This window comes from Mustela lutreola, chromosome 15, assembly GCF_030435805.1.
Source record: "Mustela lutreola isolate mMusLut2 chromosome 15, mMusLut2.pri, whole genome shotgun sequence".
Classification (NCBI taxonomy): Eukaryota; Metazoa; Chordata; class Mammalia; order Carnivora; family Mustelidae; genus Mustela; species Mustela lutreola.
Window position 1 is genome coordinate 15,528,569 of NC_081304.1, and position 19,942 is coordinate 15,548,510.

General features: G+C 44.1%; 1 protein-coding gene across 2 annotated transcripts in view; it reads left to right on the top strand.

Moving 5' to 3' along the window:
- Nucleotides 1–19,942, top strand: part of MARCHF10 (membrane associated ring-CH-type finger 10) — a 93,261-nt gene that overhangs the window by 14,678 nt on the left and 58,641 nt on the right. For both annotated transcript variants that reach the window (XM_059147248.1, XM_059147249.1), the window contains exon 3: nt 2,675–2,794. In XM_059147248.1, the coding sequence (XP_059003231.1) occupies nt 2,675–2,794 (120 nt within the window). The remainder of the gene's footprint in view (nt 1–2,674; nt 2,795–19,942) is intronic.

Here is a 19,942-nt window from a genome sequence, read left to right on the forward strand (position 1 = left end):
ACTAGCCCCTGGGGGACAAGCAGCAGTTATGGCTCAGGTCCTGCTATTTCTAGGACTGGAAGTCTGGACTTGCCTCTGTCCCTGTGTTCCTTCAACTGGGCAAAGCTATCACTTCAAGAGGACGGATGTTTGATTTACACAGAAAGATTGCTTGACTGTATCAAGATAAAAATTACCCACCCTCACACCGGTTTGTTCTCAGGCTCCTCTGAGAGGAGGAGGCATAAGGAACCAGAGGGGGAAAAATTTTTTTTTGACACTGCAAACCATTCTACTCCTCCTCCCCTTTCGGTAAAGAAATATTTAAGTTGCATGCATTCTTGGAGAGAATTTTCAAAAAACACTCAACCCACAAGAATTCTGTTCATCCCACAAAATCTGCCTTGGTCCTACGTGCATTTGCTAACACTGTCCTCCACTTTGAGCCTATCAGCATTTGCTGCTTGCGCCTGTAATCCCAGTCGGTTAGGATAACACAGACATCTGCCGCTCCAGGAAACAACACTCCCAGCCAGGGCTCCTCCCAAACAGGCTCCAATCTGAAGTTACTGGAAAGGGAATGGAAAAGAGGCCCATCTTCACTTAAACGTCATTAAACTCTCCGGCTAACTCTCTCCAGTTTTACTTTGGTGTACTTTCTTACTTGGTGTTTAACTTCTCATAGTTACTGTCCAGTACTTTTAGGGGTTTTCTTGCTCAAATTATTTATTAAAACAGATACTGCCTGGGCACCTGGATGGCTCAGTGGGATTTGAGAGTCTCAAGAGTTGAGAGTCCAACTCTTGATTTTGGCACAGGTCGTGACCTCAGGGTCTTGGGATCGAGTCGCGTGTCAGGCTCCATGCTCAGCAAGGAGTCTGCTTGAGATTCTCTCTCCTTCTGCACACCCCCCCAAAATAATTAATTTAGGAAAAAAAAACATTGCCTAGGATTTATTAAAATGGCTTACTATCTAGATAGCATAGTTTCTGAAAACTGGATTAACAGAGAAACGGGGAAAGGGGAGGGGGGCAACCATTTCAGACTGCTCTCCCTTTCCGAACAAGGCAGGCTGGAACCGTCCTTTCCTACAGGATTCCACTTGCAGCAGGTACCATCTGGCTGCTGTGTATGAGCCCTGAGGCCAGGGCTTCACCAGCAACGTGGTTGTGAAGCAGTGTCACGGGCTCGCTCGCTGTTCCCAATTCCAGGCAGTAAATGTTTTGTTAATATCAGGTCATTTCTATTTTTAACCACGTAGCATAATATTAGGCTTTCCCAGAGGCGTGAAATTCTGGCAAGTCCTTCCACATCAAGGAAGGAGATGCATTTTCTAACAAAGGGGGAAAATGCAGGAGGAATCTTTCCTTTCTCAACCCAGCCGGGAAGGGGAGATGTCAGGCCCGGTTTAGTAACAGTATTGTTGGTCTTTAACTGCCCTTCTTTACCATGACAGCAGATAATTTGGCTCTAGCAGCGCAAAGGTGAATTCGGGCACTGAACCTATAGAAATGCTCCAAGTTTTACTATTTTAAACTATTTAAAATATCAATTGAAACCCCCACAGCACCTGATATCCTTGGGGTTTTTTCCTGTCCTGATCCTGGAGAAGAAATATAGTGGTACTACATTTTCTCTTAATTTTGCTGGTTTTTTTTAAGAGACGGACAATTTTTTTTGTTGGTTACTTTATTTTTATTTTGTTATTGTTTTGCATTTGGGAATTGATATTTCCCTCTGAAACAATAATGCAATTCAGTGAACATTAAATGCTAGATGCTGGGGGATTCAAAAGATAAGAGGTGGTCCTTACCCTGAGGGTTCTCACTGATCAGCAGGAGACACAGGCTCAAAACAACTAAATACAACAGTTAAAAAAAAAAATTGCACAATTCAAGCTGTGTCTGTATAAAGGAGCAATTACTTTGGCCTGGGGAAGAGGAGCAAGGCAAGGCAAGAGATGCCACGTGAGCTGGATCTGAATAGATCTGCAGGGTTTGCGAGCCTGTGAACATCCCATGAAGGGCATTCCGAGTGAAAGGAAGCTCACGTGCTAAAGCTCTCATGTAGGAAAAGTCTTACCCTGGAACCAGGTGTGATCCAAGAGGTCAGAGTCAAGCAGCGACAGAATGAGGGGACTCAGAAGAGCAAGGCTGAAGGGAAGCTGATACTGTGTATCTGGTACTTTCTGCCTTAAGAAGGCAGTTGTTGGGGAAATACTTGTCAAAACACCTCTTGGTGTGTTGATTTTAATTGATTAAAACAGTGGCTTTTTTTTTTTTAATAAATGCCTGGTTTTCATTTGTACTTTTTTTTTTTTTAAGATTTTATTTATTTACTTGACAGAGACCACAAGTAGGCAGAGAGGCAGGCAGAGACAGAGAGAGGAGGAAGCAGGTTCCCCGCTGAGCAGAGAGCCCTATGTGGGGCTCGATCCCAGAACCCTGGGATCATGACCTGAGCCAAAGGCAGAGGCTTTAATCCACTAAGCCACCCAGGCACCCCACTGACCTGGTATTTTGGGCAAAAGGAAGAGAGAATGATGCCCAGCTGAGTGTCTTCACACTTGGTAAAGGTGTTGTTGAGCCCTTAGAGATGGACGTTATGTATTTCATGCTCCTGGTGATAGGAATTAAGCAAAAAGTTATAAAGCTTGTCAAAGACCTAAGCCAAGGAAACGTTTTTCATTCTGCAGGCTTGTCTGAGACGACAGGAATATAGAAGAGACCCAAATGAGAAGAAAAGAGATCAATTTGGGGGGCCAGAGACAAATTTGGAGAGATCCCGGTTTTCAAGTGGGTCATCTTCCAAACAGGTACTTAGAACTCTGGGAGATCTACTCCTCCTGCTTCTGTTGCTGCTGTGTGTGTGTGTGTGTGCACGCACGTGTACACGTCACTTAGGAAAAAGCCAACTCAAAAAGGAGGTGTTGGAGAGTCCTAAAGGTCAGGATGGGGAGACACAGGAGCAAGAGCTCCCATCCTGGGTACCATCCAGGAGGCTCCTTTGTGGTCCAACTGTCCGTCCCCCTTCACTCCAGTTGGGCCTCGATCTTCTTTCCTGATGGGCCTGATAGAGATAATCTCTGAGGCACCATCCAAGTCAAAAATGCAACTCAAGCCTCAAGAGCTGAGGCTAAGATGAATAAATCCATCAGAGAAAGACAATTATCATACGGTCTCACTCATGTGTGGAATATAAGGAATAGCACAGAGGATCATAGGACAGGGAAAGAAAATGGAATGGGAAAAATCAGACAGGGAGGAAAACCATGAGAGACTCTGGACTCCAGAAAACAATCTGAGGGCTGCAGAAAAGGGGGGTGGGTGGAGGGATGGGGTAACTGGGTGATGGACATCACATACTGTGATGGACACTGGGCATTATATGTAACTAATGAATCATTGAACTTTACATCAAAAACTAATGATGTATTATTATATGTCGGCTAATTGAATTTAAATTTTAAAAAATGGAAAAAAAAAAGTTGAGGCACTGGGCCTTCTAAAACACATCACCACCTCCCTATCTCTACACCTACATCAGTGTCTATCTGCTCTGCCCATATAACCATGGCCATCCACACGAGGGATACAGATATAAAGATAAATGTGTGTATGGGCTTCTAGTCTAACTCACTGCATTTCTTAATCTTGTTTTTAAATAGAGTAAAATGTAGTAATAACTGCACCCTGTAATAAGTAGGAATTGTTCAGGTATTTTTGTCTGGATGATAACAACAAAAAATAGTAAATCAGTATCATTGTGATATGATGATGATAATAATTGTAGTTACCATTATCTGAGAGCTTACAGTGTTCCAGCACCGTGCCAAGCATTTTATAAATATTAGCTTATTTAATTCTCATATATCTCTATGCATTTACCTTATCTAATGATGAGAACCTGAGCCTTAGAAGAGATAAGAAACTTGACCCAAGACTTTAAGGCAGTGAGTGGTGGAGTCAGGGGTCCTTTGCAGTCCGTCTAACCGAGGGAGGGTGCTCTGAACCACTGAACTATATGATCATATTTCATGTTTAAGATCTTATCTGAGTACGAATTTTACTTATCCTATGTAAGTACTAAATACCACAAGCTGCATTCAACACTGTTTGCTGGCATGGTGAATTGATTTAAGATGAGTAATATGCCTTTTATGAATTCTTATTTAATATTTTATGCCTATGATATACTCTAGAGGATGGACTCTCTCTGGCAGCAGTGTGGATCCCAGAGATAGATCCTAGATACCTAGTATCAATCAAGTTCTCATTGGAATTTCTTCTTTAATCTGGGATGCTCGCACTGTGGTTATTTAATGCTCAAAGGATACCTTAAAAACATTGATGATTGATGTTTATGGATGTAGATGTATCCCTGGGTGAGATCTATACTCCCTATTAAGAAACATGAAATCACACGATAAAATATTCCACCTAGAGTCTGAAGGGGAAAGAGACTCTTAAAATATTGGCACCATCGAGAAGAACATATCACCTCGGTCGTTCCCTGTTAGTCAAAGACGAAATAGAACGCCTGCTGCTGATTAAACTTAGGGAATGAGAGTAATCCAAAAATTAAATCTAGTTTGGCTAGAACAGCACATTTTTAGCATTAAGATAAATTCTCACATTTTCTGCACATAGAACAAAACTCAAGGACAGATAAAAAAAATGTGACGTAAGTCGAACAGTAACACGGAGCACACTTCCTAGACTGGTAAACAAATGGGCAGCTGGGTTCTTGTATTTTCATGCAAAGACTGATATGGATGGCCATGGCCACTTTGCATGGTGATGCTTGCACATTCGGGGTATTCTAGGACTGGAAGTTTCATGCTCCTCTCCATAAACTTTGTTTGAAGGACAGGCTATTGACAGATTTCTGTAGTTTTCTTCTCTATGCTATAGAAATTAATCATTCTTTAAATCATCATTGCAAAACACTCAGACCATATCTTTTTTTTTTTTTTTTAAAGATTATTTATTTATTTATTTGACAGAGAGAAATCACAAGTAGATGGAGAGGCAGGCAGAGAGAGAGAGAGAGAGAGAGGGAAGCAGGCTCCCTGCCGAGCAGAGAGCCCGATGCGGGACTTGATCCCAGGACCCTGAGATCATGACCTGAGCCGAAGGCAGCGGCTTAACCCACTGAGCCACCCAGGCGCCCCACTCAGACCATATCTTAAAAAGTATCTGGTTGTAATAGTAATGATGAAATAAGGACAAAAATATGTGGTCAGATGCACAAAACTGGCCATTTCCAAAGTATAAGAACAGGATTTTTCATGTTTGTACTGTCTCTGTACCTCAGTCTGCCAGAGAAACCAAAACAACATGATTTACATAATCTCAATTTTTTTCCAGGTAATGATATCCCAAGGGTTTGGGGCCTCGATTATACAAGTGCCTTCAAGGTCACATCTTCTCTATCAAGAAGAGTGACAAAACCAGAATTTTCCACAGTGCAATTCACCTCTGCTTTGCTCTCTGTATTACTGATAATTCTTTGGGGGATACTGGAGGATTTGCCTCTGGATACAAAGCACAGGAAGGGCAGGGGGAGTGAAAAGGTCACTGAATGCGTCACTCATCAGCCGTATGACTTGTGCGCTTGTAATGGTGATTTCTGCCCCCCTCCCCACCACCCTAGCCTGCTTAGTCCTTCAACTTCTGTTTGATATGAATGAAGCTAGAGCTCTCTCATGAGATAAACCAGATAGGGAACTCTTCAGCCCCCAGGGTCATGGGTCAAGTGGGAGCATTCTCCTCCCAGGTTTGGACCCCTGCCCAAAAGTCTCTGAAAATCTGGTTGTTAGTAAACCTTCACGGTCTGGGCCTGCCCTGCTATATTTCGAATCCTAAGGGAATACGGAACTTATCAAACCTCTTTTTAGAGGCTCCTCAGTGCCTGGAGTCAGCCTCCCAGGGGAAGCAGCAAGAAGCTGGTACCTGCCCAAGGAGAGCACAGGCCAGACCAGTCCCGATTTGCAGAGCTCAGTGGGTTGAACGCCATGTCGGGCACTGCAGGTGCCGGCCCATCATTGGCCATGGGAAAAGAGCAGCAGGAGATCCAGTTCCATGTGTAGGGGTAAACCTAACCAAAGCCCTCCTCCTCAGGTGAACATCCCCCCAAGTAATTCCCTTCTAGAGAGACTCCTGTGGCTGAAAACACCAAGGAAAGCATTGCCTCTGATTTGTAAAGTAAAGTTCCTTCCGACTGAGTGGGTAGTACGGAAGTGGGTTGCTTAATTCTCTCACTGCATGAGGCGCCACCACCAAATTCTGACACTTGTACTGCAGTTTCTGCCACTTGCTCCTTCCTTGACCCAGTCCTCTTGACCCCGTCTCAGATGATCACAATGCTGACGGACCTGGTATTAGTGAGACATTCACCATCAAGTATGGGATCCAGTATCAAGCCATCATTTCCAGACACCTGTCTAGAGGGGGCAGATCCCCAAATGCACAGTTAATGCGGCGGCCACTCCATTGTGCACCATGGCTTCCTCGCCACCAGTGGCTTCAACAGCGCCTTAGGCCGAGGATGTGTTACACCTAAATCCAAGACAGAGCAATAACCACCAAGCTCATGCTGCAATGTTCTTTAAAGAGTTACCTCCTAAACACATTTAAATTAGTGGTGCAGGGGGCGCCTGGGTGGCTCAGTGGGTTAAAGCCTCTGCTTTCGGCTCAGGTCATGATCCCAGGGTCCTGGGATCAAGCCCCATATCAGGCTCTCTGCTCAGCAGGGATCCTGCTTCCTCCTCTCTCTCTGCCTGCCTCTCTGCCTGCTTGTGATCTCTTTCTGTCAAATATATAAATAAATCTTTTAAAAAAAAAAAAAAACTAGTGGTGCGGCAGGGGCGCCTGGATGGCTCAGTGGGTTAAAAGCCTTTGCCTTTGGCTCAGGTCATGATCCCAGGGTCCTGGGATCGAGCCCCACATCTGGCTCTTTGCTCCGCAGGGAGCCTGCTTCCTCCCCTCTCTCTCTGCCTGCCTCTCGGCCTACTTGTGATCTTTGTCTGTCAAATAAATAAATAAATAAAATCTTAAAAAAAAAAAAAATTAGTGGTGCGGCAAAGTAGAAAGAACGCTTATCATCAAGGGCCATCTCTGTCCCTCATTATAGTGTGAATTCAGACAAACCACTTCTAAGCACTTCAGTTTCCCATCAAGGAGATACTTATTAATGCTTATCTCGTGGGATCGGTGGGAGAACAAGTGAGACTCTTGTGTTCATACATAACATTAGATTACATTATAAATTACTTTGGTGTCCGACTAGCCACAAATGGTGCTCTCATAGGTATCAGTGGCAGAGCAGGTCCTGAGGCTTCTAGAATACCTTCTTTTGCCTCAGCCCTATCCCGGGACACATTTCTAAACACCAACTCAATTTTAAAAGGCAACTTAATTTTGGACTCTTTTCAAAGTGACATGCAGCCATATTAACCATTTAACCAGAGTAGAATAAGTAGGGAAATACACAGCACCTCCGTCTAGTCAACTAGGAGTTGGAGGAGTAGTAGACTAGAAAGCAGTCTCTCAGCACAAGCAGGAAACCGTGTCCCCAGGACACGGTTGCTGGCTTATAGGAGCCTGCTGTAACAGGATATTTCACCCTCCCAAACCTTCACAGAGAAGAAACAGGAGCTCTGATTTCCCCATAGAAAATGATGAAAATGATTAGCCCAGGACTTGGGGTGGAGGGAGCAGCAAACTTCTATGAAGAGGCACGTCATAAGCTCTTCTGTCCTTGCTGGAAGGGATGCTGTTCCAAATGCACAAACCTCAAGGACTCAGGGCATGTTGTCACTGCATTTACTTCTTCGTCAGCAAAGAAGGTGGAAACCAAGAGTACGGTCTGCCCTGCTGATAGGAACAGGATTACTGTCCTTCACCATCAGCAGCCAGCAACCGAATAACTAGATTCCAGGTCACAAGGAGCCAACATGACATGGGAAGGCAGCAGTAAACCTGACACCAGCAGCAACTGGCCCATGCCCAGGCCTGGCTCAGTGGGATGTTGACCAGTGAGATCACCTGAATTTCCCAGAAAGCATGGCGAACTTAAGGCTATTATGAAGGCTATTACCCAACATAAACATTTTAATTGTTTTGTTCATGATGATCCACACAAACTTTGGAGGTTGAAACAAAAACAAAAACAAAAACAAAAAACAGACTTAGTGGCTTCAAGTAACCCGTAGTGGCTTAAAAAGTCAGACTGTCCATCCATATGTGAGGGCAGCAAAAGTCTAGAACTGCGGTGTCCAATAAAGCGGCCACTAGCCTTGTGTGCCTATTTACCTTTACTTTTAAATTAATTCAAAGAAAATTTTAAATCCAGTTACTTGGGTCTCGCTAGCCACATTTCACATGCTCAGTAGCCACATGGGTCCCACGGCTGCCGTACTGGATCGCACAGATGTAGGACATTTCCACCACTGCAGAACATTCTAAGGGACAGCGCTGCCCCAGACTGCAGTCAAGTTCAAAAAAACAAGACAAGAGGCCCTGGGCCAGGGAGCGGGTTTTGCTTCCCAGAAACGGGCCCTGCATAATGCATAATACAGTGCTTTTGCATACTGCAGCCCCTTTGCAAATGTTGGCTCTCTGATGATGGCGCCGCTGTCCAAAAAGGCTAGCTCAATTTGCATTATGTGTTTTCTGCGACCTCAGTATATTTGCATGCCTCCTTTCATGACCTATTTGTTCAGCCTATCCTGTCTATGAAACCTTCAGCTTCTCCCCTTTCAAACAACTCTCGGGGAGTTGCTCTCCTATTAATCTGTCAATGTCAACCTACCAACACCCTTACCGGTGTCATGAAAGCAGCCAGGGCTTAGCACAGTGCATAAGCGTTCCATGACTCACGCTTATAATTTTCCCTAACTTCTGCTTGTCCATTCTCAGATTCCTTGAGGGTCGGGCCTCCTTCCTCTCTGGCTCCAGGCCCATGTACGGCTGAGGCAGGTCACACACGCACACACGGGTTCTAACTGCCGAGAGGCCCCACCCTGGGAGGCTGTGAGTCATCGTTAGCACCTGGTGTGGTGTTTGTCATAGCCACCCTCTTGCCTGTAGTTGGGATTCTGCACCCTCGAGGTGCACCTGAGTAATACTGCAGCTCTGCACACGACATCCCCAGCTCCAGCGTACGTCACGGAGAGGGAATGTTCAGCCCACGGTTTGACAAGTGCAGATCTGTGGGAATTCTCATCTGATTTGTGTGCCGTTTTAGCTGTTGATCTGTTCACCATGGCGCGTCCCACAAGTGCCTCACACTCAAGATGCTGACTGCATCATCTGTTTCCTTCCGAATGGTTCCTCTTCCTGAATTTATTTCTGCCTGTTCCTCTTCCTGAATTTATTTCTGCCCAAGTCACAATTCCAGAAATTATCTTGGATTCCTTCTCCTGCTCCTTCTCACACTTCACAGCAATCAGACACCTAAGCCAGGCCTTCTGGCCTCCTCTTGTGAATCTGTCCATCAGCACGCCCCACTGCAGGGTCATCTTTTTTGGCCTGGAAATGGTAGGAGTCATTTCCTTGGACCTTGTACCTTCACCTCACCCCTTCCAGCCAGTCTTCCAGATTGCAGTAAGAGTGATCCCTCCAGAAGCAAACTGGATTGCGGCACTCCTCCATTAAAAATTCTTTACTGGATCCCCATTGTCTTTGGCATCAAGTCCAAACACGTTAGCAAGGTACTCAAGGTCCTTGACAGCCTGACCCTCAACTCTGAGGGCACCTCTTCTGTGAAGTTTCTAAGCTTCTGTTAGGGGTCAGGTGTCTTTGTTATTGTCCCTCCTCTGCATTCTCGTAACACTCTCTGGGCTTGAGCCCACCTTGGGATACATCTTCCTGTCTTGCCAAACCCACCCCCCAGCTGGAAGCTACCCAGGAGCAGGTGCTGTTTACTGTCCTGTTTCCAGTGCCCCCCACCTAAGAGGAGCTCCATGAATGTGTGACGGCTGACAGTTACAAGAACATTTTTGGAATGTGCACATGTTGTTGAAGTCCTAGTGATAAAGTTGTTAACAGCCAAAACACGAATCCTCATGATGAACAAGAGAAAACAGGAGATGCTGTTACTTGGGAGTGGAGTAGGGAATGGTCCCTGACATGGCCTGAGAGGCAAGGAGTTTATAAGGCTGCCAAGGTACAATGGCCAGTGTGGGCTTGAAGATGAGTCAGTTATATCCAACCACTTGGAAACTTCCACACTGGTGTTGACCAAAGAGGGACCAGCAAAAGAGAATCTCCTTTTCCAGGCATACTTCTCTGCAAATGGACATATGACTTCTTCAAAGCCCTGGCTAAGTTCCTTTTGTCACATATCAGTAAGAACACAAGGACATAAGAGAGCCTGGGCTGAGGCTCTCTGTGGATTGAGGAAACTCGGAAGGGCCCCAAGTTGGCCTGGGACTCAGTTGTACTTTATAAGAGAAATCTTGCTATAAAAACATGACTTAATGTTCCACCAGGGGACTCACCAGATTAAACTGGATACTAATTTTGTGATTTAGTCATAGATTAACTGGAATACCTGGCGAGCACGCCCCTCTGTGGACAAGCCAGGGCGCCGGAGGCCTTCAACAGCACTGATGGAGCACACAAATGCTAACCTGATACTGGGCAAAGCCAGCAGCAAACGCTTCATTTCTCCTTCATTTCTGTGCTTTGTCTGAGTTCCACTAGGTAATTTAAAAATAGGCCATGGCAGCAAAATGGGGCAACTGTCAGTTCACATTGCAGCTGCTTCCAGAACGTTGTCCTGCCTTTTTTAACAGATAAGCAAGACAGCCTCAAGTCAGTCCTTCCACTGGGGTGATTCTGCCATGTGGCCGGGTGATACAAATCCCAATTGTTATCCCAGCTCAGTGAAATTGTTGATGCTGAGAATCAATGGCCTCTGACCCAGAGAGTTCCTTGTGTTAATTGGACTCAGCATCTCTGAAATTGCATGGAAGAAGATCATAATAAAGTAGCTTTTTCCCGCATTTTATGCAATGCTATGTATTTACGTTTACCATATTTTATTAAAATTCCCTCCTTTAAAAAAAATGGCCCTAATTATTTTTTAAACCCCCAAAACTTGTTAAAAACCAATTAAAATTCCAGCTATCAAAATATAAAAATTTTTCAACTGCAAGATATTATTTGGGTGCAGACCTGCATTAAACACGATATATAACATGCAGCATTTCATCCTAAAATTTTCTTTGGTATTGCTTTTATATTGCTTTATTCATTAAGGAATTATGAACCACTTGCATCCAAGACATGTTGTTAGGTGCCATAGGGACAGGCCACTAATGAAACCATGCCCCGCCCCTGGGTAGTTCACAGTGCTGGCGAAATAAGATGTCGCATGAACACCTGCAGTTCAAGACAGAGTGTAAGAAAAGGTAGAAGAAACCCTGGAGAAGCTTCACAGAGGATGCAGATTTTCCCCTGGATCTTAAGGCACGACAGGATTTGGGGAGCTGGAAGTGGGGGTGGGGAGCTTAGGCAGGTGGAAGGAAGAGCCGAAGTCAAAGACATACAGGCACTCTTGGGCAAGGGTGAGCTGTCTGGTCTTCCTGCACCATGGGACATGTCTATCAGACCTCTCTTCAGAGCTCCCCTCCCTGGGGGACACCAGTCATATCCCTCCTGCACCCTTTCCTTAGGATCAGGGGACAGGAGGGTACCCTTCTCACTCCCAGGTCTGCTCCTCAGGCTCTGATGGAAACACAGGTGCACTAAGGCTTGCCATGTTTTATTCCACTATCCCCTCTCCCATCCCCCACCACCCCTATTATTTCTTGGCCATTCTCCTTCAGTGAGGACTCTGGCAGTGGCTGGCTCTCTGTTCACCTGTCTCCTGGTCTCCTGCCACAATCCTGGATGACTTTAGCACCCACCTGGATAATCAGGCCACACACACCCTGGCTTCTCAGTTCCAGATGCATCTTAAGTGTCCCCCTCCATGCCACTGTGCCACCACCTCCCCCCGCCAACGGCACATCCTGGACTGTAACATCAACCAAAATCCACTGATCATACCAGACTTCCAGCTCTTCTGCTCATCCCTTTTTACTATAACATCTCTTCCACCTCTTGGGAACCTCTGGTCCATTGGCCCTTTGCTCTCTCGTGGGCCACCTTACTGACTTTCCCTTCCTAAGCAGCCTAGATTCTGTGCTAATCCTCTTAATAAGGGGCACACAGGTGGCCCAGTCGGTTAAGCATGCAACTCTTGATCTCAGCTCAGGTCTTGTTCTCATAGTGGTTGAGTTCAAGCCCTACTTTGGGCTCCATGCCCAGCATGGAGCCCAAAAAAAAAAAAAAAAAAAAAATCCTCTTAATAATTCCCTTGCCCTTTATCTTTTTTCTCATCTCTCTGGCAAAAATCTGGGCCATCGGTGGTCTCTGGGTCTCTATCAAGGCCCCTGGCAACTGCTGGAGAAAAACCACTGAAATGTGAGACGCAGTACCCACTGAAAGGTCACAGCCACCAGCCTCCTGGAATTCCTCAGTGCTGCCCATTTTCCCTGTTCAACTCTCTCCCGCTTCGAACCTTCTTCCCTTTGCGCAGTGTTTAGTCCCTCCTCTCTTCCACCCCACCCCTTAGTGGTCCTCAGACAGAAACTTCTTCAGCTCAGTGCTGCCCTGCCCACTCATTCCCTTCCTTGTGTCCGCTCTGTCCCACCCGTTACAAGCCTCTCCATCCCGACTCATGATCCCCGCTCCTTGCTGTCCTCCGGCCCCTTATCCATCCGGCTCCCTTCCCCTGCCTGCATCCCCAGCTGCCCCAGAGCATCTAATCACGATCCAAGGTCTCCTATCAAAAACAAAAAAACAAAAAAACAAAAAAAACAGTTCTTCCTTGATCCCACATCCCTTCTACTTGTTTCTTCTCCTTTACACATAAACTTCTCAAAGAATTATTTACACTCACTGACTCCATTTCCCCACCTCCCACTCACTCCTCAACCCACTCCAATCTGGCTTCCATGCTCGTCATTCCACCGAAATGGCGCTTTGTCAAATGACTTCCACGTCTCTGAACCCGGCAGGTCTTGCAGTCCTTGCCACGCTTGCTCTCTGGGCAGTGTTGACGGCCTCCTTACTCCATCCCTCTTGAAACACTGGGTCCCTGAGCTCCTACAAAGCCATCTTCTCCTCCAGCGTGCCTCCCTGCCTCCTCCTCCACCCATGCTGAGTCCCGGGGTTCCTCAAGGCTTGGTGTTCTTCTCACTCCGTATCTTCAGGGGTGGGGGGGGCGGTATCCTATTTTTGTGTCACAGACCTCTGGGACAGTAGGGTGAACTCTCTAGATCTTCTCAGACCATTTTCAGATACATAAAATAATAATATACAGGGTTTCAAAGGAAACCACTTTCATCGAAAGTCATCAAAATATTTTTAGAAATCTGTGATTCAGTAACGTCTGTGAAATGTGAAAATATCTATGATTGCTATTGGTGACAAAGTCACAAGTACTGCCGATACTATGGTGGTTCGTTGCTTGCGTTCAGAAATGAAAGCCATATTTAGATTTCGATTGAAGGTTAGTCTAAATAAACATGTAATTTTCCCATCCAAGTTCATGACCCACTTCCAGGAAGTCCTGCTCTATAAATTCTCCATAGGTCACCTTCTCAAAATTTTTTAAGATTTTATTTATTTGACAGAAATCACAAGCAGACAGAGAGGCAGGCAGAGAGAGAGAGAGCAGGAAGCAGGCTCCCCACTGAGCAGAGAGCCCGATGCGGGGCTCAAACCCAGAACTCCGGGATCATGACCTGAGCCGAAGGCAGAGGCTTTAACCCGCTGAGCCACCCAGGCGCCCCTCACCTTCTCAAAATTAAAACTGCCAAAGCCAAGATGCTAACTGCCAATGACTCCCAGATCTCTATATCCAACCCAGAACTCACTTGTAATCTCCAGGGCTGAATATTCAACTGTTTACTTATTACTTCTACTTGGAAGTCTCCACAGAAGCAATACTGTAGTCCCCAACCTGGCCCTTCATGCTTGCTTTTGTGCAGCATCATCAGAATCTGGCACTTTCTCTCCTCCTTACCCTCATATTCAATTCAGTCACCAAGTCTTTGCCATTTTACTTCCCCAATAGCTTTTTAATCTGTGTGTGCTTCTCTTCCATTTCCTAAGTAGGTTAGGAGATCTCCTAGCCAAGTCATCTCTTCTGCTCCTCCCCCTAAATCCCTCTTTCCCCACTGCAAGTAGAGTGATAGTGATGAGTGGAACCCTGGCCCACTTCAACCCCTTCTGTGGCTTTCTGTACTTTCAGAATGGAAACCAAAATCCATCATGGAGCCAACAAGGCCCTGTCAGATCTGGCCTGCTGTACTGCTCCATCCACACTGGCTTTGGGCCCTCCTATGTGCCAGGCCACCTTCTGCTAAGGAGTCTTTGTACATGCTGTTCCCTTTTCTAACAACACACACCCTGCCTTCCCACTATGCCTCCGATGTCAGCCCAGGTCTCTTCCTCAGAGAGGTTTTCCCAAACTGCCCCTCCCCCAACTAGATTAGGGCCCTTCTACCCTATCTTCTGAGGCTGTCCATATGCTTCCCCCCCTTTTTTTAAATTTAGGACATGTAATTTTACATTTAATGATTATTTGATTAAATGATCTACCTTCCTACCTAGACTGTAAGCTCTGTAAGAACCAAGTCTTTGTTTTACTCATCATTCCCATACCCCAATGTATGTGGCTATATTGCCTTTTCCACGAAGAGTCACTGGTTAGTATGAATTTATGTTCCTCCTAAAGCACCAAGTGTGGGAGGTATCTTTTAAAATTTATCTCACAGGGCCGCCTGGGTGGCTCAGTGGGTTAAAGCCTCTGCCTTCGGCTCAAGTCACGATCCCAGGGTCCTGGGATTGAGCCCCGCATTGGGTTCTCTGTTCAGCAGGGAGCCTGCTTCCTCCTCTCTCTCTGCCTGCCTCTCTGCCTACTTGTGATCTCTGTCTGTCAAATAAATAAATAAAATCTTTAAAAAAAAAAATAAAATTTATCTCACATTGACTTTCCTATATTGATCATTGATCTCTCATTGTTACCAGATGATAACATGAAGGAAACATTTTAAATCTAATGAAATGTTTATTATGAGCCATAAAAAGAAAACTGGCAGTGTTCCCACCAAGTACCTAGTTTATCCCAGCAGCCCAGCGATATCTATATATCTATACTACTGCTCCATTTCTTAATATTTTACTCTGAGAGCTTCAAAACATATAGAACAGTTGACAGAATTGTGTAGTGAATATCCATATATCCACCACTCACAGTCTACAATTGTTGACATTTTGTTATATTTGCTTTATCACGTATCGATCTATCCAACCACTGATCCACCTTGTGTTCTGGTGCATTTCAAAGCCAGTTGCAGACATCTGCCCTCCCCCCCCCCAAAACCCTTCAATAGGTACATCATTAACTAGCATTGGATATTTGTTATGGCTTTTGTGGTTTTGATTGTTCATGTTTGTTTGTTTGTTTTTTCAGGTTAGAGGTAGGAATTACCTGTAATGAATTGTGAAAATTTTAACAGTAGTAATGAGTTTTGACAGTAATTTGACAATTTTTTACAGTAATAATGAGTTTTGACAAATGCATGTAACCATATAACCCCTCCAAAAAAAAAAAAAACAACAACAAAACCATGTAACCCAAACCCCCGTCAAGTTTTCATCACCGCATGAAGACTCCTTATGCGCCGTTTTTAGCCACTTCTTATGCCTGTCCCCTCTCTGCTATTCTGCTTTCCCCATAAATTAGTCTTGCCTTTTCTTGTTCCATTTTTTAAAAAAAAGATTTTATTTATTTTAGAAAGAGAGAGAGACACAGAGCAGTGGGGGGAGGGAGAGAGTCTTAAGCAGACTGCACTGATTGCAGAACCCAACATGGGGCTTCATCTCAAGACCTTGAGATTATGACCTGAGCCAAGAGTTGGATGCTTAACAAACTACACCATCCAGGACCCCTCTTGTTCTATATTCTAAAATGGTTTTAAGTTCAACTTTTAAGTCATCTCAGACCCTTTTTAGAACTAGGTGGAATAGGGCGCCTGGGTGGTTCAGTGGGTTAAGCCACTGCCTTCGGCTCAGGTCATGATCTCAGGGTCCTGGGATAGAGTCCCTCGTCGGGCTCTCTGCTCAGCAGGGAGCCTGCTTCCCTCTCTCTCTCTCTCTCTCTCTCTCTGCCTGCCTCTCCATCTACTTGTGATTCCTCTCTGTCAAATAAATAAATAAAATCTTTAAGAAAAAAAAAAAAAAGAACTAGGTGGCATATACTAAGTTGGTGAGATAAATGAACCTGTATAATAATGAAATTAAAATTATGTGGGACGCCTGGGTGGCTCAGTTGGTTAAGCAGCTGCCTTCGGCTCAGGTCATGATCCCAGCGTCCTGGGATCGAGTCCCACATCGGGATCCTTGCTCCGCAGAGAGCCTGCTTCTCCCTCTGATTCTGCCTTCCACTCTGTCTGCCTGTGCTCACTCTCGCTCGCTCTCTGACAAATAAATAAAATCTTAAAAAAAAAAAAAGAAATTAAAATTACGTATGAGTAACTAATCAAAATTATAATCTTCTTCCAAAATGACAAAGACTTTTTTTTAAAAAAGATTTTATTTATTTATTTGACAGACAGAGATCACAAGTAGGCAGAGAGGCAGGCAGAGAGGAGGAAGCAGGCTCCCCGCCAAGCAGAGAGCCTGATGCAGGGCTCGATCCTAGGACCCTGAGATCATGACCTGAGCCAAAGGCAGAGGCTTAACTCACTGAGCCACCCAGGCACCCCGACCAAGACTTTTAAAAAGAGAATAGCTGGAAAAGTTCTAGAGAAAATGGCATTCTCATACACATCTAGAAATGTAAATTGACACCAATATTTCTGGCAGATAATTTGGGAACAAAAAACTTTAAATCTTTGTAATGATTTTAATCTACTAATATAAATTCCCACTTTGGGAAACTTAAGGAGATAATTAAAGATGTGTATAAATCTGTAAGAATATTCATCATAGAATTATTTATTATAGCAAAAAGCTGGAAGCAAAGAATATGATCAACAGAAAGAATTATGATAGATCCATCCAGTAATTGAGGAGTATATTATGAAGATAAAGAGAACTACCAAGAAAAAATGAACTTTATGTAGTGGGTTTAGTCTTAGAGTAATATTTGTATTGTAATTTTCACATTATTTCACATTTATTACAGACTAAAACAAAAAATATTAATATAATTAAGGCATAAACATAAAATACAAATATAAAATTATTAAAGGAAGGGAAAGTTCCTTACAGTGTTACATTTTAATAAGAAATATCACTGTGAATTCATGATTTTTAAAATACATATTTCTAATAAATTTTATTGAAAGGATTGAGGAACAATGCTATGCCACTAGCAATGAATGCACCTCACAAATATTAATTCCTAAGTACTGTCTTAACTAAAAGGACCCAGAGCTTCTTGGGTTCCAGGCCTGAGACAGGTAAAATACAAGGCAAAACTATGATATTTTATTATACCAGAAAGCAAAGAAGTGCTCAAAGACAAGTCAAAAGTCAAACTCAATGAACCATTTTTGATACATTTTGAGCATCAAAGAATGTGATGAGGTAACTGAGTAAAATATATCCTTGAGACCACAATGATAATAAATAAATTACATACATAAATAAAAGAGAAGGGGGGGATTTCTCCTTTAGAGAAGAATGCCAACTATTACTTATAGAAGAAATGACAGAATTAGAAAAATCATCATTTTGCTATCTCTGTGTTATTATAAAATCGGGAAAAGTACATCCAAAGATGCTAAAATCATTGGGTAAAATGTTGTTTATGAATAGGCTAGTCAGTGTCAAAGAATCTTCTATAAGATTACCTACTAAGGGGCGCCTGGGTGGCTCAGTGGATTAAGCCACTGCCTTCGGCTCAGGTCGTGATCTCAGGGTCCTGAGATCGAGTCCCACGTCGGACTCTCTGCTCAGCAGGGAGCCTGCTTCCCTCTCTCTCTCTCTCTCTGCCTGCCTCTCTGCCTGCTTGTGATTTCTCTCTGTCAGGTACAGAAATAAAATCTTTAAAAAAAAAAAAAAAAAAAAAAAAAAAGATTACCTACTAATTGCAATGGGGGGGAATATAACTTTACATTGAAGAAATCTGGTAGTCACCACTTTTCCCTAGAGATCAAACAGAATTATCAAACAGCATTGTGAGGTGCTGACATGTGATGTTATAAAGAATATCACACCACCTATAGAATATGCGTACCGAAAATGGTTAATGTGAATTTTATTATGAGGACACAATCAAATTCGGAACCTAAGACCTATGAGGCTGGGACTCTTCAAAACAGTAAAAAAAAAAAAAAAAAAAAAACATGGAAAAAGGGGCACCTGAGTGGCTCAGTGGGCTAAGCCCCTGCCTTCAGCTCAGGTCGTGATCTCAGGGTCCTGGGATCGAGCCCCATATCAGGCTCTCTGCTCAGCAGGGAGCCTGCCTTCCCCCCCTCTCTCTGCCTGCCTCTCTGCCTACTTGTGATCTCTGTCAAATAAATAAAATCTTTTTTAAAAAATGAAAAAAGCAAAAATGAAAACCAAAGACTAAAGGGACATAAAACTGCATGCAATGCATGTACTCTGATTGGATCACAGATCAAAACCAACAGTTAAAAAGACATTTTTGGACAATCTAAATATGCTCCACATATTAGACAATGTCATGGAACTGTTACATTTTCTTCGGTAAGATAAACGATATTGTGGCTTTGTAGGAGAATGTTTTGATAGGAGATGCATGTTTAAGTATTTAGGGTGAAGTATCATGAAGTCTAGTTACTTTGAAATTCTTCAGAAAAAGAATACATAGAGAGCACATGCATGAGAGCACACACGTGTAACCTGACAAGCTAAAGAGTAATGGGTGTTTGGGTTTAAGATTCTTTTGTTTTTTTAAATTTTTTTCCTTTTTATTTATTTAATAGAGAAATCACAAGTAGGCAGAGAGGCAGGCAGAGAGAGAGAGACAGGGAAGCAGGCTCCCCGCCGAGCAGAGAGCCCGATGCGAGGCTCGATCCCAGGACCCTGAGACCATGACCCGAACCGAAGGCAGAGGCCTTAACCCACTGAGCCACCCAGGCGCCCCTTTTTTTTTTTTTTAATTTGAGAGAGAAAGCATGAGAAGGGAGAGGGTCAGAGGGAGAAGCAGACTCCCTACTGAGCTGGGAGCCCAATGCAGGACTCCATCTCAGGACTCCAGGATTATGACCTGAGCCAAAAGCAGCTGCTTAACCAACAGAGGTGCCCAAGAGTAATGGGTGTCATTTGTACTATTCTTTCAACTTCTCTGTAGATCTGAAAATCTTCAAATTAAGACTGAAAAAATTTTAAACAGGTATCTGTTGATGTACTGTATCATTAAGTGAAACAGTAGATACGGAACAATTCTATTTTTTAATCCTATTCATATATATGCTCTGATGTGTGTTAGAGTAAGGTCAGTGGCTGTGACAACAGGACCCAAAGCATGGCAGCTCCTACAAGACGGAAGTTCTTGTGCCTGTGACAGTTCAGGCTAGATGAACCAGATCGGCAGGCAGGCAGCTTTCCTCCACCAGGACTTTCAAGACAGGCTGATAATGGTTCGATTGTCTTCAACACCCGACTTTCAAAGTTGTTACCTTGCAACGGGAAGTGCTGAGCCAGACACTGAAGCAGAATGCACAGATCACTCCCACTCCCACCGGCTGGTGAGACTTCCCTCCTGAGTTCACATCCAGTGGCAGGGGTTCAGTTCAAGGTGGGCGGCCATATCTAGCTTCAACTCATTACTTGAGAAGGTGTTTCTCGGTGGAAAGCTGGTTGCCTCCATCACAGTCATGAAAAGGGAGTCTTAAAGAATACAGACCAAGCTATTTGCAGTTTTTATT